Source organism: Chiloscyllium punctatum, chromosome 9, assembly GCF_047496795.1.
Source record: "Chiloscyllium punctatum isolate Juve2018m chromosome 9, sChiPun1.3, whole genome shotgun sequence".
NCBI classification, from domain to species: domain Eukaryota; kingdom Metazoa; phylum Chordata; class Chondrichthyes; order Orectolobiformes; family Hemiscylliidae; genus Chiloscyllium; species Chiloscyllium punctatum.
This window is the reverse complement of record NC_092747.1, coordinates 7,206,448-7,232,932: the sequence shown is the minus strand read 5'-3', so window position 1 is coordinate 7,232,932 and position 26,485 is coordinate 7,206,448. Positions and strand designations below refer to the sequence as shown.

Genomic DNA, 26,485 nt, shown 5'->3' with positions numbered 1-26,485 from the left:
CTTTATGTTTCTGAACCACTGTCCTGGTTCCAATTCATAAGCACTCAAAATAGCCTGTATAACCTCTTCATATTGTCTTAACCCCTCATCTCACAGTGCGGCAAATATCTCACTAGCTCTGCCTACCAGTTTAGTCTGAACTAGCGTTACCCATATTGGGGGCAAAGTACTAGATTGGATAGAGAATTGGTTGGCTAATAGGAAACAAAGGGTAGTGATTAACGGCTCCATTTCGGAATGGCAGGCAGTGACCAGTGGGGTACCGCAGGGATCCGTGCTGGGACCGCAGCTTTTTACAATATATGTAAATGATATAGAAGATGGTATCAGCAATAACATTAGCAAATTTGCTGATGATACAAAGCTGGGTGGTAGGGTGAAATGTGATGAGGATGTTAGGAGATTACAGGGTGACCTGGACAAGTTAGGTGAGTGGGCAGATGCATGGCAGATGCAGTTTAATGTGGATAAATGTATGGTTATCCACTTTGGTGGCAAGAACAGGAAGGCAGATTACTACCTCAATGGTATCAAGTTAGGTAAAGGGGCTGTTCAGAGAGATCTGGGTGTTCTTGTCCACCAGTCAATGAAGGCAAGCACGCAGGTACAGCAGGTCGTGAAGAAGGCTAATAGCATGCTGGCCTTCATAACAAGAGGAATTGTGTTTAGAAGCAAAGAGGTGCTTCTGCAGCTGTACAGGGCCCTGGTGAGACCACACCTGGAGTACTGTGTACAGTTCTGGTCTCCAAATTTGAGGAAAGACATTCTGGCTATTGAGGGAGTGCAGAGTAGGTTCACGAGGTCAATTCCTGGAATGGCAGGATTGCCTTACACGGAAAGACTGAAGCAACTGGGCTTGTATACCCTTGAGTTTAGAAGACTGAGAGGGGATCTGATTGAAACGTATAGGATTATGAAAGGATTGGACACTCTGGCAGGAGGAAACATATTTCCGCTGATGGGGGAGTGCCGAACCAGAGGACACAACTTAAAAATACGGGGTAGACCATTTAGGACAGAGATGAGGAGAAACTACTTCACCCAGAGAGTGGTGGCTGTGTGGAATGCTCTGCCCCAGAGGGCAGTGGAGGCCCAGTCTCTGGATTCATTTAAGAAAGAATTGGATAGAGCTCTTAAAGATAGTGGAGTCAAGGGTTATGGATATAAGGCAGGAACAGGATACTGATTGGGAATGATCAGCCATGATCATATTGAATGGCGGTGCAGGCTCGAAGGGCTGAATGGCCTACTCCTGCATCTATTGTCTATTGTCTATTGTCTATTATCCTCAGACCACTCCATCTACCTAGCCAATTTTTCAAATGAAATAAAGAAGGCTTCAGAAAATCACCTTTATCTTCAAAATGTGGTAGTGTTTTCCCATATTTGTATATACAGCTGCCTCTTTTTTTCATCTCCATCCTGTTATCTTGACTTTTCTCACTAATTTGCAACTTCTGAAGTTCAAATTCTCTCTCTTTTTCTCTTTCTCTTTGTCTTTCTTCTCTCTATCCCTGCTCAGCTAAGACCTTCTCTCTTTCCTTTTCGTCACTGCCTCTCCCTTTCTTTTTCCTCTCGAGGCTGGAATCGATCCCGGGCTCCCTTTGGCTCTGGAAAAGTTCTGAATGTTGCTAAAATGTCAATGTAACACCCTTATTCAAAAAGGGAGAGAGGTTCCATGTTTGCAAGCTTGTGAGTAGATGTACCCATAGCCCAATGGACTCCAGTGGTTTAAGGCAGCTCACTGCCACCTTTCCCAAGGCAATAAATGCTGCTCTAGCCAGCAATACCCGTATCCCAGAAGTGAATAAAGTTTTATGAAGAATGTAGCCATTGGAATGATTAGAATCCATTTCACACTCTGGCATTGATCTTTATCAATGAAGCAAAATAAACTCTGCCCTTTGGCTCCCTCCCCTCCCCCTCTACATAACAATGAAAGACGCTATCTACTGTTGCTCTTTTGCAACAAGTAACAATCCTTGTTTAAAGTGCACACGGTGAAAGAAGACTTTGCACTGTGACCTGACGCAGTCTCACTGATTTCCTTCTGAGATTCTGTGTGTTGAAGGGAACTCCTTGGGGGTGCCAGGATGCTCATCGATTTCGCCCCATTGAGGTTGCCATTGTATCGCCGGGCTCAGACAGCAGCTGTCCTCCAGTGGGTGTTCTCCTTCCTTGCCCTCGGTAAGTGAGTTTTGACTTCCACAACCCTCATCCTGCCTTCCCTCTTCAGTTTCATGTTAACTAGACACTTAGTGTATGTAATCTCCTGACCTGTCGGTCCAAACTTCTTCATTCATTCCCTACATTGATGCAAACTCAAAACATAAAACTTACTCCAGTAAGTTTCGTACACACCGAATTAACAGTGTGACTACAGCCTTAGGTGTGGTATTTGTAAGGTTTGCAAACAAGCCCTGGTTTACTAAATAACTAAACCTTAGTGATATTACACTCTAAGCATTTCACTCTCCATTCACAGGTGAATCACTGGTTTTGCCAATGCTGCACCGACATATGGCCCTCAGCTTGGAATTATTGCAAATATCTCATTGCCAAATAATAGTCAACAACTTGTAATTTGTTTGCCTCCAGAGAAAAGGTCAGTTATCAGAGGGTATATATTGAAATAATTGGTGGAATGGTTGTAAATCTATAGAATTCTTTACCACCAGAGGGTTAAGTCATTAATGCTGAGATGGACAGATTATTAATTAGAAAAGGACTCAAGGATTATGGGGGAAAGGCAGGAAAGTAGTCAGCATTTCAGATCAGCCATGATCTCATTGAATGGCAGAGTCACCGCCCATTTTAATTCCCCTTCTCACTCCCTTTTCCAACATGGCCATCCTTGGCCACATTGCCACAATGAACCACACTGCAAATTTGAGGAACAACACCTCACCTTCCAGCTGAGCGGCCTACACTCCAGAGGACTCAACATTGACTTGAAACGTCAGCCGTTTTCTCTCCTTACAGCTGCTGCCAGACCTGCTCAGATTTTCCAGCATTTTCTCTTTTGGACTCAACATTGAGTTCTCCGATTTCAAATAACCTCTCTTCCCATTCCCTGAATCCCTTCCCAGCTCGTCCCCATTCCTTCCACTGCCTCCTGCCACCAACTGGATTCATTCCTCCCATTGACCAACCAGGTCGTGCCGTCTATTTGTCTTCACCTATCTCCACTTCACCATCCTACCCCCGCCACCCCCTTTATCTGCAGCTCCCCCCACCCCCAGTCCTGAAAAAGGGTTAGACCCGAACTGTCGACTTTGCTACCTCCTGATGCTGCCTGGCCTGTTTGTGTTCTTCCAGCTTTCAGCCTGTCTAAAGCAGACTCACTGGGCTGATTGGGCTACTTCTGCTCTTATGGCTTTATGGATTAGGGGATGCGAGGAAAACTATTTTCATCCAGGAGGCAGTGGGTGTCTGGAACTCATTACCCAGTTTGAGGGTTGAGGGGGAAACCCCAAACTCATTTAAAAGGAACGTGCATCTGCACCTTAAGCACTAAAACCTGCCAGGCTACAGACCAGGGGCTGGAACGTGGGATTACAATGGGTGGCTAGCATATTCAGCTAGTACAGGCAAGATGGGCTGAATGGCTGCTTTCTGCACCGTAGCTTTTCTACAATTCCATGGGCATTGATGTGGCACCTTTCACATCCTCAGTACATACCAAAGAAGCCAACTTTTTGGAGTAGAGTCATAGCTGTAATTCAATGAGATTTGACAGTAAATTTGTGCAGAGAAAGCTCCCACAAACAGCAATGCGTGAATGCCGAGATATACTATGTCCAGGGGCCTGCAGTAAGCTCATGTACCACAGGAAACTTCAGTAGGAGTCAGCCAAGGCCATTCAGGCCTCAAGCCTGTCCTAATACTAAATTAGATCAAAGGTTGATCGGTGCCTCAATCCCATTTACCCATCTCAGCTCCATGTCCCTTGAGACTGTTTGGTCTCATCAATCTAACAACATTGATTGCATTCAAATAACCTCTGAAAGAACGTCCCAAGTCAATTTACAACAGTGTTTGTTAAGCCATATTTAACAGAGATAGGGCAAATAGGCAGAAACATTTCATTGTTTTAGAGAAGTCAATAACTAAGAGACACAGATTTAAAGCAGGAGTCTCAAAAATTTGAAGACAACTTGAGGAAGTAATATTTGAGGAGAAAGTGAGGACTGCAGATGCTGGAGATCAGAGCTGAAAATGTGTTACTGGAAAAGCACAGCAGGTCAGGCAGCATCCAAGGAGCAGGAGAATCTGACATTTCGGGCATGAGCCCTTCTTCCTTTCCTGAAGAAGGGCTCATGTCCGAAATGTCGATTCTCCTGCTCCTTTGATGCTGCCTGACCTGCTGTGCATTTCCAGCAACACATTTTCAGAAGTAATATTTGACCCAGAGATTAAAAATCAGGAACTCACTTCAGAAGGCATGGTCTTTGGGGGAAATCACACTATTGTTAAGAACTACTTAGACAATCACTTGAAATGTCAGAATGCATAGAGCTGTGAGCTCAGTGCTGGGATTTGTATAGACTGGCGCTTGAGAATGTTATGGACATTCTGTGCTGTTACATTCTGTGAAAAAAATATCCCCTCCCTCCAGCATTGACAATCAGTTGCAGCGATGTGCACTATCTCCAAAGATTCACTGCAGAAATTCAACAAGGCTCCTCAGACAGCAGCTTCCAAACCCATCACCATTTCCATCTAGAACAAGGACAACAGATACATGGGAACACCTCCTCCTGCACATTCCCTTCGAAGCACTTACTATCCTGATTTTCAAATATATCGCTCTTCCTTCAGCGTCACTGGATCCTGGAATTCTGGGGGGGGAGCGGTGGTGGAAGGGCATTGTAGGGGTATGCACATCGCAAAAGAATACACAACTATCTTTAGCCACAAGTGCCGAGTGGATGATTCATCTTGGCCACCTCCGATGGTCTCCAGCATCACGGACACCAGTCTTCAGCCAATCCGATTCACTCCATGTGATATGAGCAAAGGGTTAGAGACACTGGACCATCAATAAAGTGATGGAAGGTGTCATCAACAGCGCTATCAGGCAGTACCTGCTCAGTAATAACCTGCTCAGTGATAAACCAATCTGGGTTCTGCCAGGACCACTCAGCTCCTGATCTCATTATAGCCTCAATTCAAAGAAAAAAGAACCAAGAACAATGAAAATTTACAGCCCCTTCAACAGGCCCTTCAACCCTCCAAGCCTGTGCCAATCCAAATCCACTGCCTAAACCTGTCACCCAGTTCCTAAGTATCTGTATCCCTCTGCTCCTCATCTACTCAACTATCTGCCCAGACGCATCTTAAATGAATCTACTGTACCTGACTCTACCACCTCTGCTGGCAACGCATTCCAGGCACCCACTACCCTCTGTGCGAAGTATTTGCCACGTGTTTCCCCTTAAACCTTTCACCTCTCACCTTGAAAGCGTGACCTATCGTTATTGAATCCTTCACCCTGGGAAAAAGCTTATCTCTATCTATACCCTTCATGATTTTTGCAAGGTTTGTGAAGGCTTGTAGCTCAGGTTGAGGTTTAGGGTGTAGGTTTGCTCGCTGAGCTGTAGGTTTGATATCCAGACGTTTCATTACCTGGCTAGGTATCATCAGTGGCGACCTCCAAGTGAAGCGAAGCGGTTGTCTCCTTCTTTCTATTTATATGTTTGTCCTGGATGGGGTTCCTGGGGTTTGTGGTGATGTCATTTCCTGTTCGTTTTCTGAGGGGTTGATAGATGGCATCTAGATCTATGTGTTTGTTTATGGTGTTGTGGTTGGAGTGCCAGGCCTCTAGGAATTCTCTGGCATGTCTTTGCTCAGCCTGTCCCAGGATAGATGTGTTGTCCCAGTCGAAATGGTGGTGTTTTTCATCCGTGTGTAGGGCTACGAGGGAGAGAGGGTCATGTCTTTTTGTGGCTAGCTGATGTTCATGTATCCTGGTGGCTAACTTTCTTCCTGTTTGTCCTACGTAGTGTTTGTGGCAGTCCTTACATGGGATTTTGTAGATGACGTTGGTTTTGTCCATGGGTTGTACTGGGTCTTTTAACTTGGAGGTTGCCACTGATGATGTTACTTAGCCAGGTAATGAAACTTCTTGACCACTCTATCCACCTGTGCATCAACCTTTAGGGTACAATGGACCTGCACTCCCAGATCTCTCTGCCCATCAACTTTTCCCAAGGCTCTTCCATTTACTGTATAATTTGCTCTAGAATTAGACTTCCCAAAATGCATCACCTCACATTTGCCTGGATTGACTCCATCTCCACTTCTCCGCCCAACTCTCCAGTCTATCTATATCCTCCTGTATTCTCTGACAGTCCCTGCTACTCCACCAACCTTAGTGTCATCTGCAAACTTACCTTGCCTTTCCTATCCTTTGTTTTCAACGGGACATGCCAATCCTGCACTATCTTTAACCTATCTTTGAAAGTCTCCCACATATCAAATGTGGACTTCACTTCAAATAGCTGTGTCCAATTCACATTTCCCAGCTCCTGCCTACTTTTGATATAATTGGCCTTGGTCCAGTTTAGTACTCTTCCCTTAGGACCACTCTCATCTTTGTCTACAAGTATTCTAAAACTTACAGAATTGTGGTCACAGTTCCCAAAGAAATCCCCCACCGCAACTTCTACCACCTGGCCTGGCTTGTTCCCTAACACCAGGTCCAATATGGCCCCTTCCCTCATCGGACTATTCACATACTGCTCTAGAAAACTCTCCTGGATGCTTCTTACAAATTCTACCCCATCCAGACCTCTGACTTTAAGCGTATCCCAGTCAACGTTGGGAAAATTAAAACCACCCATCATCACCACCTTGTTGTTTCTACATCTTTCCATAATCTGTTAACCTATTTGTTCTTCTACCTCACTCTCACTGTTAGGAGGCCTGTAATACAGCCCCAACAGTGTAACTGCACCCTTCTTATTTCTCAGCTCCACCCATAATGCCTCACTACTCAAACCCTCCATGGTGTCCTCCTTTAGCACAGCTGTGATATCATCCCTGACCAGCAATGCAACTCCACCCCCCCTTTTACTTCCCTCCCTGTCCTGTCTGAAGCGTCTATATCCTGGAACATTTAGTTACCAATCATGCACTTCCTTCAACCAAGTCTCCGTGATTGCAGTAACGTCATGTCTAAGGCACCAATCCAAGCCCTAAGTTCATCTGCCTTGCCCACTATACTCCTTGCATTAAAGTATATGCACTTCACGCCACCAGTTCTTTTGCACTCATCTGCTCTCTGCCTACTCTTTTTCATATTAATGCTAACTTCATGATTCTTACAGTCTCCAGTTTCCACCTCACTGTCTACTTTTCTCCTCTTTTGGTTCCCAGCCCCCTGCCACTTTAGTTTAAAACCTCCCCATTCAAACATGGCTAAAAGAGTTGACTTCCAGGGGTGAGGTGAGAGCACAGCCCTTGGCCTCAAGGCTGCATTCAACCAAGTGTGGCGTTACAGGGCCCTAGCAAAACCAGAATCAATGTATATCCAGGGGCAAACACCCTACTGATTGAAGTCATACCTGGCCCATAGGAAGATGGTTGTGGTTGATGGAGGTCAGTCATCTCAGCTCCAGGACATCTCTGCAGGAGTTCCTCAGGGTAGTGTCCTCGGCCCAACCATCTTCAGCTGCTGCATCAATGACCTTCCCTCCATCATAAGATCAGAAGTAGGGATGGTCACTGACGATAGCAAATGTTCAGCACTATTCACGACTTCTCAGACACTGAAGCAGTCCTTGGTCAAATGCAATAAGGTCTGGACAATATTCAGATAAGTGACAAGTAACATTTGTGCCTCACAAATACCAGGCAACAATCTTCTCCAATAAGAGACAATCTAGCCATCACCACTTGACATTCAATGGCACTACCATCACTGAATCATTCAACTATCAACATCTTGGGGTTTACCATTGACCAGAAACCCAACTGGACTGATCATATGAAAACTGTGGCCATAACAGCAGTTCAGAGACTAGGAATACTGCGGCCAGTAACTCCCCAAAGCCTGTCCACCATCTACAAGGCCCAAGTCAGGAGTGTGATGGATTACTCCCCACTTGCCTGAATGAGTGCAGCCCCAACAACACACAAGAAGCTTGACAATATCCAGGACAGAGCCACCTGCTTGATTGACACCAAATATACAAACATCCACTCCCTCCACCACCGACGTTCAGTAGCAGTAATGTGTACCATCTATAGGATGCACTGAAGAAATTCACCCAAAATCCTCAGACAGCACCTTCCGAACCAATGACCATTTCCATCTAAAAGGACATGGGCAGCAGATACATGGGACACCATCCCCTGCAAGTTTCCCTCCAACCACTCACCATCCTGACTTGGAAATATATTGCTATTCCTTCAGTGTCACTGGGTCAAAATCCTGAAAATCTCTCCCTAACAACATCGGGGTCTCCCTACAGCACATGGACTGTAGTGGTTCAAGAAGCAGCTCATCATCACCTTCTCAAGGGGCAACTAGGAATGAACGATAATTGCCTGTCCACCTAGTAACACCCACATCCCATGAATGCGCACCTCTCTGAACCGCACTGTAAGTATTCCTTAAGTTCTGTTCAGAACAAAAGTGAAGATATTAATCAGGAGCAACTACCTTCAAGCTCAAGTGATGTGGCCAACAAACTCTTAAGTGTGACCTGAAGCTGGAGCTTCTGAATTAGTGTAAGAGATCCATTGAGCTACAAGACCTCCATGTTGCTGAAGGTTCTCTCTCAATACTGTCACCACTATCTCTAGAAAAACCTTACCACCCATGGTACGGCCTCCATTGTTTACAATTTACTTGCGCCTGGGATTGATATCTGGGGTGTGTTTTGCTGGTGAGTTACAGTCAGGGTTTCTTTCCTCATTCCACAGCTCAGTGCTGCATTGCCCTCTTTGTCTTCCTCCTCTTCACCCGTTTCTGGTTTGTGTCTGTGCTCTACGCAACATGGTGGTACTGGGATCGCAACACGCCTTATCGAGGAGGCCGGAGCTTTCGCTTCCTCCGGAGGTTGAGGTTGTGGAACTACTTTCGGGACTACTTTCCAATTCATGTAAGTATCATTGATTCTAGCCATGTTGTGTCTTTTTTTCTCTGTTTTCCATGGCTGAGAGTTATCATATTCAAGCTGTATTATCCCACTGGGAAAACAGTGCAATAACTTAATACATTTCTGGTTGGGTCCCAGCTGAAGCATTCATCATTATCAATATCATCATTATCATCAGCAGTCCCTCACAGACAAGGATGGACTCTCTCCCACTCTCGGATGAGACCGTAGGTGGTTGTACAGACCGATGCTGCTGCCACAGACTCTGTTAGCCTTAGGACAGGTGATGGTCTCAGGGAGGGGTGGATGGGGTGTTGATGTGGTAGCGTGCTTCTTCCGTTGTTTCCCCCCAGCTTCTGCTTTTTCCCAACGGCAAGTCTCGAGGTTCTACATGTCTTCCTTAATGCTCCTCCTCCACTTTGGATGGTCTGGGCCCAGTAATTCCCAGGTGGGAATGTTCACTTCCCCAGTGAGGCCTTGAGGGTATCCCTGAAGCACTTTGTCTGTCCCACCTGGGGCTCACCTGCTGTTTCGGAGCTGGGAGGAGAGCACCTGCTTGGGTCGGTCATGGGGACGACGTGGCCAGCCCATTGCAGCCGATCGCGGGTGGGGGTCAGTGCCTCGATGCTGGGGATGTTGGCCTGGTGGAGGACGCTGGTATTGGTGCGTCTGTCTTCCCAGGAGATTCACAGGGTCTTGCACAGGCAGCATTGGTGGGACTGCTCAAGTGCCTTGAGGCATCTGTTGTGGACAGTCAACATCTCAGAGCCACAGAGCAGGGCAGGAACCACCACAGCTCTGTATACCATGAGCTTGTTGTCAGATCTGATGTTGTTGTCCTTGAACAGCCTTCTCCTCAGACGGCCTTCACACCATCAGCCGGGAAGTACAATGCAGCATCCTTTTCTGATTTAAAGTGTTACAGCCAATTCTGGATGCCCTCTTTTGGGAAAGATAGGAATGTGTTTGAAGCAATGTAGAGGTGATTTGCTGAAATGGTACCAGGGAAAGACTGAAGAATTTGGGATTGTTCTGCTGAGAGAAAAGAATGATTAAGGGGAGATTTGTTAGCCATTGTAACCTGATAGATATTTCGAGTCCAGAATGTATTTGCATTTGAGTGAAGTACATGGGACTGTTCTCTGAAAACAAAGGGACAGATCTGAGTCCTGCATTCTCCTGTAGCTTGGAGAGCCTAAAATATAGTCCACAGCATTCATCACTCACGGAATCCCAGATAACTTCCAAAGGAATCAACACTCTTGCCTTCTGCAGTATAAATTGTTGTGATTGTTTTGGAATTTGCAACCTTACATTTGTCCTAATGAGTGCCTCAAGACAATATCTTTGTGGCAATATTTAAGGGAGATGATCAAAATACTAAAGATCTTCCAGAGAAACTAATTCTACTAGCAGGACGTTTGGTAACCAAACAACAGAGTAACTGGCCAAAGAATCAGAGGGAGAGGGGACGAGAGAAGAATTTAATCAGTGAGTTGTGATCTGGAATACATTCCTTCAGAGGCTGGTGGGCATAGATTCAATAGAAACTTTCAAAATCAAATTTGAGAATGTTTGGAAAGGATAATGGGGTCAGTTCAGGAGAATAGATTAATGAGATATTTTTGGAAGGCAATGGTGAGATTGGAAAAGGATTTGGTATCCAAGAATTTGCAATTTTTCTATTATGTGTTGCACATGGACACTACTGGCTAGGCTAGCGTTTATTGCCAATCCCTAATTGCACAGTGGGCAGTTAAAGGTCAGACATTTTTCTCTAGGCCTGGAGTCACATGTAGGCCAGACCAAGTAAGGATGGCAGTTTCTTGTAGACAATAAGGACTGCAGGTGCTGGAAGCCAGAGTCAATAGATGTGAAGTTGGAAAAGCACAGCTGGTCAGGCAACATCCGAGGAGCAGGAAAATCGACGTTTTGGGCTGAAACCCTTCATCAGGTCTGGGAAGGGGGAAGGGAGCCCAGAAGTATATAAGGGGACAGGGTGGGATTGGGGGAAGGGTAGTTAGGATGATGATAGATGGATGTAGGTAGAGGGTTATTGTGATTGGTCAGTGGGAGAGGATAGGCAAGAAGGAAGGTGGATAGGTTGAGTCAGGTCAGGGAGGCAAGGTCGAGGGGTGCGACGAGACATGGAATAAGGCTGGGGGAGCAGGGATTTTGAAGCTGGTGAAGTCCATGTTGAAGCCATTGGGCTGTAAGCTCCCCAGGTGAAATACCAGGTGTTGTTCCTCCAGTTTCCATTTGGCCTCACTCTGACAATGGAGAACTCCAAGGATGGACGTGTCACCGGGGGAATGGAAGGCGGAATTAAAATGGATGGCAATTGGACAGTTTCCTTCCTAAAGGGCATTAGTGATCCAGATGGGTTTTTGCTGACAATTAACAATGGTTATACAGTCATCATTAGAGTCTTAATTCCAAATTTTTTAATGATTTCAAATCCCATGATATCACTACAAGGCCATCGCCTCCTTCTGGTCAAATTGATGTCATCCTCAGATTCAATTTGTTTTTGTAAATGGTGGGTGACCATGGTCCCAGCATCACACCTTATGGGGCATCACTTCCCGCCTGATAGTGACCTTTACTTTCCTGCCATTTATTTGCAGAACTTCTTGCAGAGATTTTAAAACTGAATTCTAATTCTTGAACTGTGATGGTGGGATATTAATTCCTTGCCAGTGACTTTCTGATTCATTCATTTATTGCCCATCCCTAAAATCCAGAGGGCAGCTAAGAAGCAACCACAATGCTGTGGACTGGAGTTACATGTCAACCAGACTGGGTAAGGAGGGCAGATTTCTCTCCCTGTAGGGCATTAGTGAACCACAGAGTCATAGAGATGTTCAGCACAGAACCAGACCCTTTGGTCCAACACATCCATGCCAACCAGATATCCTAAATTAATCTATTCCCAATTGCCAGCATTTGGCCAATATCCCTCTAAACCTTTCCTATTCTTGTACACATCCAGATGTCTTTTAATTGTTGTAATTGTACCAAATTCCACCACTTCCTCTGGCAGCTCATTCCATACACGCACCACCCTTTGTGTGAAAATAGTTGCCTCTTAGGTCCTTTTTAATCTTTTCCCTCTCACCCTAAACCTATGCGCTCTAGTTTTGGACTTCCCCTCCCCAGGGAAACAGACCTTGTCTATTTATCCAATCCATGCCCCTCATGATTTTATAATACTCTGTAAGGTCACTCCTCAGCATCTGAAGCTCCAGGGAAAACAGCCCCAGCCTATTCAGCCTCCCCTTGTAGCTCAAACCCTCCTACCCTGGCAACATCTTTGTAAATCTTTTCTGAACCCTTTCACAAAGTCTTTCCTATAGCAGGGAGACCAACGTTGAATGCAGTATTCTAAAAATGGCCTAACCAATATTCTGTGAAGCCTCCTGTACTCCCAACTCATACACTCACCAATAAAATCAAGAGTACCAAATGCCTTCTTCACTATCCTACCTGTGATCCCACCTCCAAGGAACTATGAACCTGCACTCCAAGATCTCTTTGTGCAGCAACATTCCCCTTTCCATTAACCAGATGGGTCTTCACAACAATCAACAGAATTTACATTGCCTTTTAACTCTAGGTTTTATTGAATTCAAACTTCAAACTTGTGGTTGGATTTGATCCTGTACCTCCATCTGGATACACCAGGCCAGAAACATTACCATTACTCTACCATGTCCCCCTGGTCCATTGGTAATACCTCTGGTGCATTATTCCTGTAATAAAACCACCATGCTGCCAAATCCACAGGGACTCTTGGTTGAGGGACACCTAACTGTATTTAGCATATTGTTCATCAAAACCCAGTCTGTCAAACATAGAAACATTAATAAAAAAACAATGAGTTCCTTTTCTCTGGAAATAAAAGTTGAAAGCTCTTAGAGGTTTTCAAAATCATGAGTGGGCTGGATAGGACCACAAACGTCTAATTTCTCCACCACCGACACCCAGTAGCAGCAGTCTACAATCCACAAGATGCACGGCAGAAATTCACCAAAGATCCTTAGACAACACCTTCCAAACCCACGACCACTTCCATCTAGAAGGATAAGGGCAGCAGATACATGGGAACACCATCTCCTGCAAGTTCCCCTCCAAGTCACCCACTATCCCGACTGGAAAATATATCACCGTTCCTTCAATGTGTCACTGGGTCACAATCCTGGAATTCCCCTCCCTAACAACATCATGGGTCAACCCACAGCAGGTGGACTGCTGCGGTTGAAGAAGGCGGCTTGCCCCCATCTTCTCAAGGGGCAACTAGGGACGGGCAATAAATGCTCACCCAGCCAGCGACGCTGGCATAACACAATTTAATGCATTTTTTAAAAAATGGTAGGGAGAAGCTATTCCCACTTGTAAAAGGAACAAGAATGAGAGGGCACAGAGTTAAAGTGATGTGCATACAAAGCAAGGACCATGTGAAAAGAAAGTTTTTCCACATGAGTGGCTAAGGTCTGGAATGCACTGCCTGGAACTGTGGTGGAAACAGGCTCAACTGAGATATTCAAAAGGGGCTTTGGATGGTTATTTGTTTTGAAATGGTGTGGACGGATACGAGGATTAGGCAGGAAATTGGCTGTAGATAATAGAACCAGTGCAGGTACAATGGGCTGAATGGCCTCCTTCTGTGCCACAACAATTCTGTGATTACGGGATCAAAGTCTAATTAAGAACATCTTTATTTATTTGAGAAGTATTTAGCTGAGCACTTGAAATGCCACGGGCCAAAGGCTATGGATCAGGTGCTAGAAAATGGGATTAGACTACATGAATACTTGATGACAGGTGTGGAGGGGATGGACCCTTTAAAAACATGGAAAACCATCAGCTTCAGATGGATGTCACCTGACCCCTAGTGGTACCATCTGCATAGTGCAAGTAGATTCTCAGTCAACATCATCTCCACTGTTTTTTTTTAAAAGATGAGATTACTTACAGTGTGGAAACAGGCCCTTCAGCCCAACAAGTCCACACTGACCCTCTGATGAGCAACCCACCTAGACCCATTCCCCTACACCTAACACTACAGGCAATGTAGAATGGCCAATTCACCTAACCTGCACATCTTTGGACTGTGGGAGGAAACCCACACAGAGAATGTGCAAACTCCACACAGATAGTTGCCTGAGGTGGGGAATTGAACCCAGATCTCTGGGTCTGTGAGGTAACAGTGCTAACCGCTGTGCCACCATGCTTTTCATCCCCTGGTAGTGCCTAGATCGAGCAATATTAGGGCAGGCAGAATTTTCAAGGAGCCAGTGCTCAAGAAAATCATACTTTCAGAAATTAAACTCTCTTGACTAATCCAACACACCCCAGCTAGCCTGTCCATAAAGACTCTCACAAATGTTAATAGATGCACCGTAGAAAAAATTCTATCGGGATGCATCATGGCTTGGTCTGACAACTGCTCTGCCCAGGACCATAAGAAACTATGGGGAGTTGTGAACACAGCCTAGTCAATCACATAAGCCAACCTCCCATCCATGGACTCCATCTACACTTTCCCCTGCCTCGGCAAAGCAGCCAACATCATCAAAGACCCCTCCCACCCTGGTAATAGTCTCTTCCACCCTCTTCCAATGGGCAGAGGATACAAAAGCTTAAACACTCGTACCAATAGATTCAAGAACAGCTACTTCCCTGCTGTTATTAGATGTGTAAATGGACATCTCAAATTTTGGGGTGGCACAGTGCCTAGCACTGTTGCCTTGCAGTGCCAGGGACCCAGGTTTGATTTCAGCCTTGGGCAACTGTCTGTGTGGAGTTTGCACATTCTCTCTGTGTCTGCTTGGGTTTCCTCCCACAGACCAAAGATGTGTGGGTCAGGTGAATTGGCCATGCTAAATTGCCCATAGGGAGTAGGTGAATGAGTCTGGGTGGGTTACTCTTCAGAGGGTTGATGTGGACTTGTTGGGCCAAAAGGCCTGTTTCCACGCTGTAGTGAATCTAATCTAATCTTTCAATTTAATGTTGATCTCTGTGCACCTTCTCTGCAGCCATAACATTGTATTCCTTGCTCTGTTCTATTACACAAAGGCATTTTGTATCATATGGTCTGCCTGTACAGCACTCAAAACAAAACTTTTCACTGTACCTAGGTACACAGGACAAATCAAATCAAATCAGCTGATGCCTTGCATTCTACCCTCTGTAAGCTGGAGGTTGCCAGTAAATTTACTAACTGTATATTAACTCCAAGTCTGATTTCCTTATCAATGCTGTGCTCACTGATCGACACTGGCTCCTGATCAATCAGTGACTTGATTTTAAAATTCTCATCTATTTTCAAATCTCCCTATGGCCTCAGTCCCTTTCAATCTCTGACATCTCCTCCAGCTCCACAATGTCCCCAGATTTCTCAAATTCCGACCACCTGGGAATGTCTACCTTTAATTGCTCCACCTTTGGTTGTTGTACCTTCAATTGCCTGGGCACTAAGTTCTGGAAGTACCTCTAGACAGATCACCAGCTCCTTATCTCTCTCCTCCATTGAGGGTCCTCCCTAAAATCAATTGGTGCCACACTTAATTGTTTACTTCTTAAATATTATCGGGATGTGAGTAATCCTGTACAGGCTGCCCAGCAAATGAAGGAAAACAATAAGATGATGCAGTGCAGTAGGAGTCCATTCAGCTGACTGTGTCTGAAAAGCTCTTTGGAAGATAACTACCACAGAGAGAGTGCAGTGGAGGTGCATTATACTGCCACCAGGAGTAGTAGGGCTGTCTTATGAGGAGAGATTGGTTTGGTTATGAGGAGAGGTTGGATAGGCAGGGACTCTTTTTACTGGAATGTCAGAGATTGAGAGGTTACCTTATAGAGGTTTATAAAATCATGAGAAGTATAGATAAGCAGGTGTCTTTCCTCTAGCTTTCCCCACCTTTTTCTCAGCTTCGTTGATGACTGCATCGACACCACCTCGTGCTCCCTCAAGGACATTGAACAGTTCATCAACTTCACCAATACATTCCACCCCAACCTCAAGTTCACCTGGACCATTAGATTAGATTAGATTACTTACAGTGTGGAAACAGGCCCTTCGGCCCAACAAGTCCACACCGCCCCGCCGAAGTGCAACCCACCCATTCCCCTACATCTACCCCTTGCCTAACACTACGGGCAATTTAGCATGGCCAATTCACCTGACCTGCACATCTTTAGACTGTGGGAGGAAACCGGAGCACCCGGAGGAAACCCACGCAGACACGGGGAGAATGTGCAAACTCCACACAGTCAGTCGCCTGAGGCAGGAATTGAACCCAGGTCTCTGGTGCTGTGAGGCAGCAGTGCTAACCACTGTGCCACCGTGCCGACCATCTTGGACACCTCCCTCCCCTTCCTGGACCCCTCCATCTCCATCAATGGTGACAGACTCAACATAGACATCTTCTACAAACCCACCAACTCCCACAGCTACCTGGACTACATTGTCTCCCACCCTGCCTCCTGTAAAAACGCTATCCTTTATTCCCAATTCCTCAGCTTCCGCTGCAGCTGCTCCCAGAAGGGCCAGTTTCACCAAAGAACACACCAAATGGCCTTCTTCTTCAAAGACTGCAATTTCCCCTCCTACTTAGTTGATGATGCCCTCCAGTGCATCTCATCCAATTGCCCACCACTGTCCTCAAATCTCACCCCTCCAATCACAACAAGTACAGAATCCCCCTGGTCCTCATCTTTCACCCCGTATACATTGCATCATCCTCTGCCATTTCCGCCACCTACAAATGGACCCCACCACCAGAGATATATTTCCCTCCCCATCCCTACATGCATTCCGTAAAGACCATTCTCTCCTCGACTCCCTTGTCAGGTCTATGCCCTCCCACCAACTCACCATCCCCTTCCGGCACCTTCCCCTGCCTCTGCAGGAATTGCAAAACTCCCTCACCTCCGTCCAAGGCCCCAAAGAAGCCTTCCACATCTATCAGAGTTTTACCTGCACTTCTACATGTCATTTACTGTATCTGATTCTCCCAACGTGGTCTCCTCTACATTGGGGAGACAGGGCGCCTACTTGCAGAATGCTTCAGAGAACATCTCTGGGACTCCCACACCAACCAAACCCATCGCCCCGTGGCCGAACACTTCAACTCCCTCTCCCACTCCGCCAAGCACATGCAGGTCCCGGGTCTCTGCCATCGCCAAACCCTTACCACACGACGCCTGGAGGAAGAACGCCTCATAATCCGGCTTGGGGCCCTCCGACCACACAGGGTCAAAGTGGATTTCACCAGTTTCCTCATTTCCCCTCCCCCCACTTTATCCCAGATCCAACCTTACAACTCAGCATCACCCTCTTGACTTGTCCATCTTCCTTCCCATCTATCAGCTCCACCCTCCTCTCTGACCTATCACTATCACCCCCACCTCCATTCACCTATCACACACTCAGCTACCTTCCCTCCCAGTCTCACTCCCCTCACATTTATCTCACGACCCCCTCGGCTCACAAGCCTCATTCCTGATGAAGGGCTTTTGCCCAAAGCGTCAATTCTCCTGCTCCTCGGATGCTGCCTGACCTGCTGTGCTTTTCCAGCACCACACTCTCAACTCTAATCTCCAGCATCTGCAGTCCCCACTTTCTTCTCGTTGACTGGAAGGGGAGCCAACGGTGGAGCAGTAATGGTCAGAGTTTCTGGGGGTAATTCAGGAGGCACAGCAAAAATTCATCTCAAGAAGCAAAGGAGAGGATGGGGCAACTGTAGCTGACAACAAAAGTTACAATGGCATAAAAGCAATAGAAAAATCGATGTGATGAAGATTAGTGGGAAGCCTGAGAACTGGGAATCCTTGAACAACCAGCAGAAGGCAGCTAAGCAAGGCAATAAAGGGGAGAAGATGAAATATGAGAGTTCGTGATACAAAAGAAAATTTCAAGAGTTAGTTTATAGACATATGCAAGTTAAGAGAGATACAAAAGTGGACAATGGACTGCTGGAAATTGAAGAAGAGTTCATGAAGAACAACAAAATAGTGTTGTTAGAACTTTGCATCAGTTTTCACGGTGGATGATACCAGCAGCATACCACAGTCATCGAATCCCTACAGTGTGGAAGCAGGCCATTCAGCCCATCAAATCCACACCGACCCTCCAAAGAGCAGCCCACCCAAACCCAACCCCTACTCTATCTCTGTAACCCTGAAGGTGAGGGACATGGTCAAATGCTTTAGTAAAGTCCATGCTGCCTTACCGTTGTGTTCGATTGTTCTGGTTTTGATTATGTGTTTGAGAAATGATCTAAACTTTCTGGTGCTTGATTGGTTAGATTGGGTATGAACTCTGAGCAAAGTGAACAGACACCGTAGACGCTACAAGAAGCAGGACTGTAGTCAATGATGCAGATGTTTTGTGATTACAGGAAAATGTTCAAACTTTTGTCAATAATGTTGTGTCATATTTTGTCATAGTTATGGATGTATATTCACCAGTGCTGTCCACATGGTGCAGATGTAGTGTCCCTATCCCTGGACCAGGAGGCCAGGGCTCAATGTCCCATCTGCTACAAAAATGCACAATAACATTTCTGAGCAGATTGATTTAGGAACATAAGTTAAATATTTATTAAAAGCTGCAATTTTCCCATTCTGACAGAGGTTCCAAAATCAGGAGAAATTGCATGTTCAATGCTGGCCTTGGTAGACTGCCTGTATAGAATTTGCACCTTCCCCCTTTGTCTGCATGAGTGTGGTCCAGTTTCTTCCCACAGTCCAAAGATGTGTAGGTTAAATGGAATGGCCCTGGACAATGCAGGGATTGGTGCATCTGAGTGGGATGCTCTTTGGAGAGTCAGTGTGGACTGAATGGTCTGCTCCCACACTGTAAGGGTTCTATGAAAGTGGGACGAGCGTAGATTTTGAGTAGGCTCTTTTGTCTGTGCCGACTCAAATGGTTGAAGTGCCTGCCCTGTACTCTATGATTCCGTGAGCAGACACAAGGCAACTGAGGGTGGATAAATGGGTTAAAAGAGAAAGGCAATATCAATTTCCGTTTCTCTCTGTGGTCCTTTCAATAAACAAAAACGATTTGCAATGACCTTGCATCCCTAGGTCCCTTGTTTATTTAGATTGTCTTTACAAGGCTCCCTTCGGAATCTGTTTGGGGGAAAGGTTGAGTGATCTCACTGCGCTCTGGCAAAGATCAAGGATCTGAAAACAAAATCATTCAACTATCGATATGTAAACTAAACAAAGACACATTCAGGCCATAGATGGGTAACCACTGAAAGTTGAGGGATAGAACGTGATGTGTGTGTCCACGTTAAAGGTACACACACACAATTACAACGGAAAAGCATTTTCGCAAAACAAAGTGAATAACTAACAAATACAGATAGCAGTATCACAGTACTGGAATATAGAACACAGAGCAGTATAGCACAGGATTAGGCCCTTCAGCCCACATGCCTGTGCTGACCATGATGCCATTCCTAACTAATCCCATCTCCTGCACATGGTCCTTATCTCCCTCTTCCTGCCTATTCATGTATGTGTCTAAATGCCTCTTCAACATTGCAACCATACCTGCTTCAACCACCTCCCCTGGCAACACATTCCAGGCACTGACCCTCTGTGTAAAAAACTTTCCTCATCATCTCCTTTAAACATTTCCCCTCTTACCAATGCCCCCTAGTATTTGATAATTGCACCTTGGGAAAAAAACTCCAACTATCCACCCTATTCATACGTCCCATAGTTTTACATATTTCTGTTAGGTTCTATCCATGCTTTCAGATGAATGTAAATAAAAATCCCGTCAAATTGTTTTCAAGGGGCTGTTTGGCTGAGTGATATAAATGAGAAAAGTAAGTTAACTTTTAAGCTTACAGGAATGATCATATGGCCATTACAGTGCTTCCTGGTTTTTCCTTTATTCATTCATTGGATGTGGACATTTATTTAGGAAGCATTTATTACTCAAATGGCAGTTAAGAATCAACCACATTGCTGTGGGTCTGGTCTCACATGTAGGCCAGATCAGGTAAGGATGGCAGTTTCCTTCCCTAAACAGATATTAGTGAACCAAAAGGGTTTTGCCTGACAATTGCTTCAGGGTCATCAATAGACTCTTAGTTCCAGGTTTTGTTTTTTTTGTTGACTTCAAATTCCACCATCTGCCATGGTGGGTTTCAAACAAAGCACCATTGTGTCTCTGGATTAACAGCCCAGTGATAATGTCACTAGGCCATCACCTCCTACCATCACCTACAAGGAGATTAAAACTAATAACTAAATATTCAAGGTATATGACTTCACTAAAAGAAGGGCAGGAATAAAAGTGTGGGGGGAGGGGGTGCAGCATTGGTGACAGGGGGTGGAATAAATACAAAATAAGGAATGATCTTGAATTGGAAGAATCAGTATAGTGGAGATAAGATATGTAAGGTGTAAGAAGTAGTCTGTAGGCCCCTACCTGTAGGTGTATGGTGGGACAGAAAATAAATCAGGAGATAATAAGGACATGTAACAAAGACAGTACATTAACCGTGTGTAACTTTAATCTTCATGTAGATTGGATTAGTTACAATGGCAGACTTGGGCATGAGGAATAATTCAAAGTGTTTCCTGGAATAGTATGTATGGATTCAACCAGGGATCAGACTATTTTGAATCTGGTGATGTGTAATGAGGAAGGTTTAATTGATGATGTCAGAGTAGAAGATCTCCTAGGAAACTGACCATTACATGCTTGAAGTTTAGCACTCAGTTAAGAGTCATAGAGTCATAGAGCCATAAGCATGGAAACAGACCCTCCAGTCCAACCAGTCCATGTCGTACATAATTTCAAACTAAACTAGCTCCACCTGCCTGCCATTGGCCCATATCCCTCCAAACCTTTTCTATTCATGTACTTAGGAGAAAGTGAGGACGCCATATACATCATATCATCCGTCGTCATTTCCGCCACCTCCAAACGGATCCCACCACCAGGGATATATTTCCCTCCCCTCCCCTCCCCTATCAGCATTCCGAAAAGACCACTCCCTCCATGACTCCCTCGTCAGGTCCACACCCCCCCCCCCCCACCAACCCAACCTCCACTCCCGGCACCTTCCCCTGCAACCGCAAGAAATGCAAGACTTGTGCCCACACCTCCCCCCTCACTTCCCTCCAAGGCCCCAAGGAATCCTTCCATATCCGCCACAAATTCATCTGCACCTCCACACACATCATTTACTGCATCCGCTGCACCCGATGTGGTCTCCTCTACATTGGGGAGACAGGCTGCCTACTTGCAAAATGTTTCAGAGAACACCTCTGGGACACCCGGACCAACCAACCCAACCACCCCGTGGCTCAACACTTCAACTCCCCCTCCCACTCCACCAAGGACATGCAGGTCCTTGGACTCCTCCATTGCCAGACCATAGCAACACGACGGGTGGAGGAAGAGCGCCTCATCTTCCGCCTAGGAACCCTCCAACCACAAGGGATGAACTCAGATTTCTCCAGTTTCCTCATTTCTCCTCCCCCCACCTTGTCTCAGTCCCAACCCTCGAACTCAGCACCACCTTCCTAATCTGCTATCTTCTTCCTGACCTCTCCGTCCCCACCTCCACTCCGGCCTATCACCCTCACCTTATCACCCTCACCTTAACCTCCTTCCACCTATCGCATCTCCAACGCCCCTCCCCCAAGTCCCTCCTCCCTACCTTTTTATCTTAGCCTGCTTGGCACACTTTCCTCATTCCTGAAGAAGGGCTCATACCCTAAATGTCGATTCTCCTGCTCCTTGGATGCTGCCTGACCTGCTGCCCTTTTCCAGCAACACATTTTCGGCTATTCATGTACTTAGCCAAATGTATTTTGAACGTTGTAATTGTACCCACATCCACCCACTTCCTCAGGAATTTCATTCCACACACAAACCACCCTCTGTGTAAAAAACTTGCCTCTCATGTCTTTTTTCAAATCACTCTCTTCCCACCTTCAAAGTGTGCCCCCAGTCTTGAACATTCTCATCCTAGGGAGAACTAGCATTAACTCTATCTATACCCCTCATTATTTTATAAACTTCTCTGAGGTTACTTTCAACCTTCAATGCTCCAGCAAAAAAAATGCCCCAGTCTATCCAGCCTTTCGTTATAACTCAAAGCTTCCATACCCAGCAACATCTTGGCAAATCTCTTCTGAACCCTTCTCCAGCTTAATAATATCCTCCCTATAACTGGGCAACCAGAACTGGACACAGTATTCTAGAAGAGACCTCACCAATGTCCTGTACAACCTCAACATAATGTCCCAACTCCTATACTCAAAGGACTGAGCAATGAAGGCAAGCATGCCAACTTGCTTTTGAAACAACTGTGCTAAGCTTAAATCAGGGTAATTAATTAGTTGGAGTGACTGAGGAACGTGATCGAAGAAAATTTGCAGATATTTAAGAAATAGTTCATGGCTCACAGCTGAGACATATTCTAGCGAGGAAGAAGAATTTTAGGAAAGACATAAGCTAACCATGGTTATCAGGGAAGTTAAGGTTAGCATCAAATTGAAAATAAAATATGTGGCAAAGATCAGCAGATTCGGAAAGTTTTAAAACCCAACAAAAGATGACCAAAATGATAATAAAAAGGAAGAAGATAAATTCTGATGGTGAACTTGAAAAAGATATTAAGTGGGACAGTAAGAGTTTCTTTAAATATAGAAAAAGGAAGAGTGAAGTCAAAGTAAACATAGACCCCTGACAGAATGAGACTGGGCAATTAAAATTAGGAAACAGAGGAGTTGAATAAATGCTTTACAACAGTCTTCACAGTAGAATCCATTAATTGAATTCCAAAACTGCTAGATAATCAAGAGACAAAAGGAGGTGAGTGCATAGATGCAAAATCTATCATTCAGGAAATGTTGCTTGAGAAACTCAGGGGACTAAAGACTGATAGTCCCCTGGACCGGATGGAATTATTCCTAGGATATTGAAGTAACCTCAGAGACAGTGGCTGCTCTGGTAATAACCTTTCAAGAATCCTTAGATTGTGGAAAATTCTCCGAGGATTAGAAACCTGCAAATTTACCATTTCTATTTAAAAAAAGGAGACAAAACAACAGGTAAGTATAGGCCAGTTGGCTTCATGTCCATTACTGGCAAAATAGTAGGACCCATTATAATTAGCAGAGCATTTAAAAACACATAATATGATCATGCAGAGTCAAGTCATTTCAAGAGGGCTGGAATACAAGAGCAGAAATGTACAGCTGAGGCTGCAGAAGGCTCTGGGCAGACCACATTTGGAATACTGTGAGCAGTTTTGGGCTCCATATCTAAGGAAGATATGCTAGGTTGGTGGGAGTCCAGAGGAGGTTACAAGAATGATCATAGAATCATAGAATCAGTACAGTGCAGAACAAATGCAGAACGTTTGGCCCCTCGGGTCTGTACCATCTCTCTGAACAGCATGATTGAATGGCGGAGTGGACTCGATGGGCCGAATGGCCTTACTTCCACTCCTATGTCTTATGGTCTTATGGTCTTATGGTCTCACTCAGACCTACATCCCCATTCCATTCCCATAACCCTGATTTTACCATGTCTAACCTTCCGAGCTTGCACATCCTTGGACACTGCAGGACAATTTTTAGCATGTCCAATCCATCTAACCTGCACATCTTTGGATTGTGGGAGGAAACTGGAGCACGCAGAGGAAACTCACACAGACACAAGGAAAATGAGCAAACTCCACATAGACCGTCGCCCGAGGCTGATCCCAGGAATGAAGGATTTGACATATGAGGATAAGGTGGTAAAGAAGGCTGAGGTATACTTTGCCTTCATTGGTTGGGGCATTGAGAACACAAATTGGCAAGTCATATTGCAGGAGTATAAGACTTTACTTTGGTCGCATGTGGAATATTTTGAGCAGTTCTGGTCACCATTCTACAGGAAGGATATAGTGACTTTGGTTAGGATGTAAAAGAGGGTTGACACGATGCTGTCTGGATTGGAGTGTATTAGCTATAAGAAGAGGTTGGACAAACGTGGATTGATTTTGCCAGAGTGTCAGAGGCTGATAGGACTATATAAAATTATGGGACATATGGATAGGATGGATAGTTGGAGTCTTTTTCCCAAAGTGAATATGTAAATACTAGGGGGCATTGGTTTAAGGTGAGAGGAGCTAAGTATAAAGGAGATGTGTGAGGAAAGTATTTTACACAGAGTGTGGTAGGTGCCTGGAACACACTGCCAGAGGAGTTGGGAGAAGCAGATATGATAGGGGGCATTCAGGGACATCCAGACACATGGACAGGCAGGGAATAGAGCGATATAGACCATACACAAGCAAATGGGATTATTTTGGAATGGCATCTTGTTCGGCACAGAAATAGTGGACCAAAGGGCCTGGTCCTATGCTGGACTGTTCTGTGTTCTAAGAACTTGATGGAGGGTTTATGCCTGAAACATTGATTCTCCTGCTCCTCAGATGCTGCCTGACCTGCTGTGCTTTTCCAGCGCCACACTCTCGACTCTGATCTCCAGCATCTGCAGTCCTCACTTTCTCCCTGTTCTATGTTCTAGTAAATCATCCCATAACATTTCACAAGAACCACAGTAAACAGAATTTGATGCTGAACAAATTAAGAAAGGTCAATATTACGTTTCCTGTAGGAACTGTTAAATCAAAAGATTGTACCAATCAGCCTATATATAAAGAAATTACTTGATATGATTTCATTGTTTTGTAATTTTTACTTCAACATGAATCAGAATTAATATGTTAATCATAAATTAATATTCAAATCATTATTTTTATGAACTATAATTTACACAGGGAATAGCAGATATAGTTCATGAAGTGCTTGGGCAGTCTGCTCTTTCTGTGTAGCTTAATTTCAGGCACACAGTCCATTCAGTCCCAAACTTTCCTTGGATCAAGTCACAGGTCCCATCTTTCAAGAGTTCATGGCTGGCAGCAACGTTCCTAACTGTAGTGTTCCACCCCGATAATGTTCGACAGGATTGGAAGATATTTTCCCAGACCCTTCTCAAACTTCATTCCCCCCTCAGTTGTCATGGTGTGTATCCATCTGTACCACTTTTATGTTCGTGCGGCACGGTCAATTCTGGCCTTCAATCACACAGAAACGGGAAACAAAAACAGGAGCAGTACTTCAGAAATGAGCTAACAAGAATCCAGAGAAAGTGTATTCCTGTCAGGGTGAAAGGAAAGGCTGGTAGGTATAGGGAATGCTGGATGACTAGAGAAATTGAGGGTTTGGTTAAGAAAAAGAAGGAAGTATATGTCAGGTATGGACAGGATAGATCGAGTGAATCCTTAAAAGAGTATAAAGGCAGTAGGAATATCTTAAGAGGGAAATCAGGACGGCAAAAAGGGGACATGAGATAGCTTTGAAAAATAGGGTTAAGGAGAATCCAAAGGGTTTTTACAAATACATTAAGCACAACAGGGTAACGAGGGAGAGAATAGGGCCCCTCAAAGATCAGTAAGGCAGCCTTTGTGTGGAGCCGCTGGAGATGATGGAGATACTAAACGAGTATTTTGCATCAGTGTTTATGGTGGAAAAGGACGTGGAAGGTATAGAATGGAAGGAAATAGATAGTGACATCTTAAAAAATGTCCGTATTACAGAGGAGGAAGTGCTGGATGACTTGAAACACGTAAAAGTGGATAAATCCCCAGGACCTGATCAGGTGTACCCTAGAACTCTGTGGGAAGCAAGGGAAGTGATTGCTGGGCCTCTTGCTGAGATATTTGTATCATTGATAGTCACAGGTGAGGTGCCAGAAGACTGGAGGTTGGCAAATGTGGTACCACTGTTTAAGAAGGGTGGTAAGGACAAACCAGGGAACTTCAGACCGGTGAGCCTGATGTCAGTGGCGGGCAAGTTGTTGGAGGGAATCCTGAGGGACAGGATGTACATGTATTTGGAAAGGCAAGGACTGATTAGGGATAGTCAACATGGCTTTGTGCGTGGGAAATCATGTCTCACAAATTTGATTGAGTTATTTAAGGAAGTAACAAAGAGGATTGATGAGGGCAGAGTAGTGGATGTGATCTATGTGGACTTCAATAACGCATTCGACAAGGTTCCCCATAGGAGACTGATTGGCAAGGTTAGATCTCATGGAATACAGGGAGAACTCACCATTTGGATACAGAATTGGCTCAAATATAGAAAACAGAGGGTGGTGTTGGAGGGTTGTTTTTCAGACTGGAGGCCTGTGACCAGGTAGGTACGATAGTGAAGAAGGCATTTGGTATGCTTTCCTTTATTGGTCAGAGTATTGAATACAGGAGTTGGGAGGTTATGTTGCAGCTGTACAGGACATTGGTTAGGCCACTGTTGGAATATTATGTGCAATTCTGGTCTCC

General features: G+C 45.1%; 1 protein-coding gene across 1 annotated transcript in view; it reads left to right on the top strand.

The window, feature by feature from the left end:
- The first annotated feature begins 2,082 nt into the window (after positions 1 to 2,082).
- The window catches only part of mogat2 (monoacylglycerol O-acyltransferase 2), a 60,796-nt gene continuing 36,393 nt past the window's right edge, over positions 2,083 to 26,485 (top strand). Inside the window, exons 1-2 of the mRNA XM_072576589.1 lie at positions 2,083 to 2,187; positions 8,932 to 9,110. Coding sequence (XP_072432690.1) covers positions 2,094 to 2,187; positions 8,932 to 9,110 — 273 coding nt within the window. The 5' untranslated portion in view covers positions 2,083 to 2,093. The remainder of the gene's footprint in view (positions 2,188 to 8,931; positions 9,111 to 26,485) is intronic.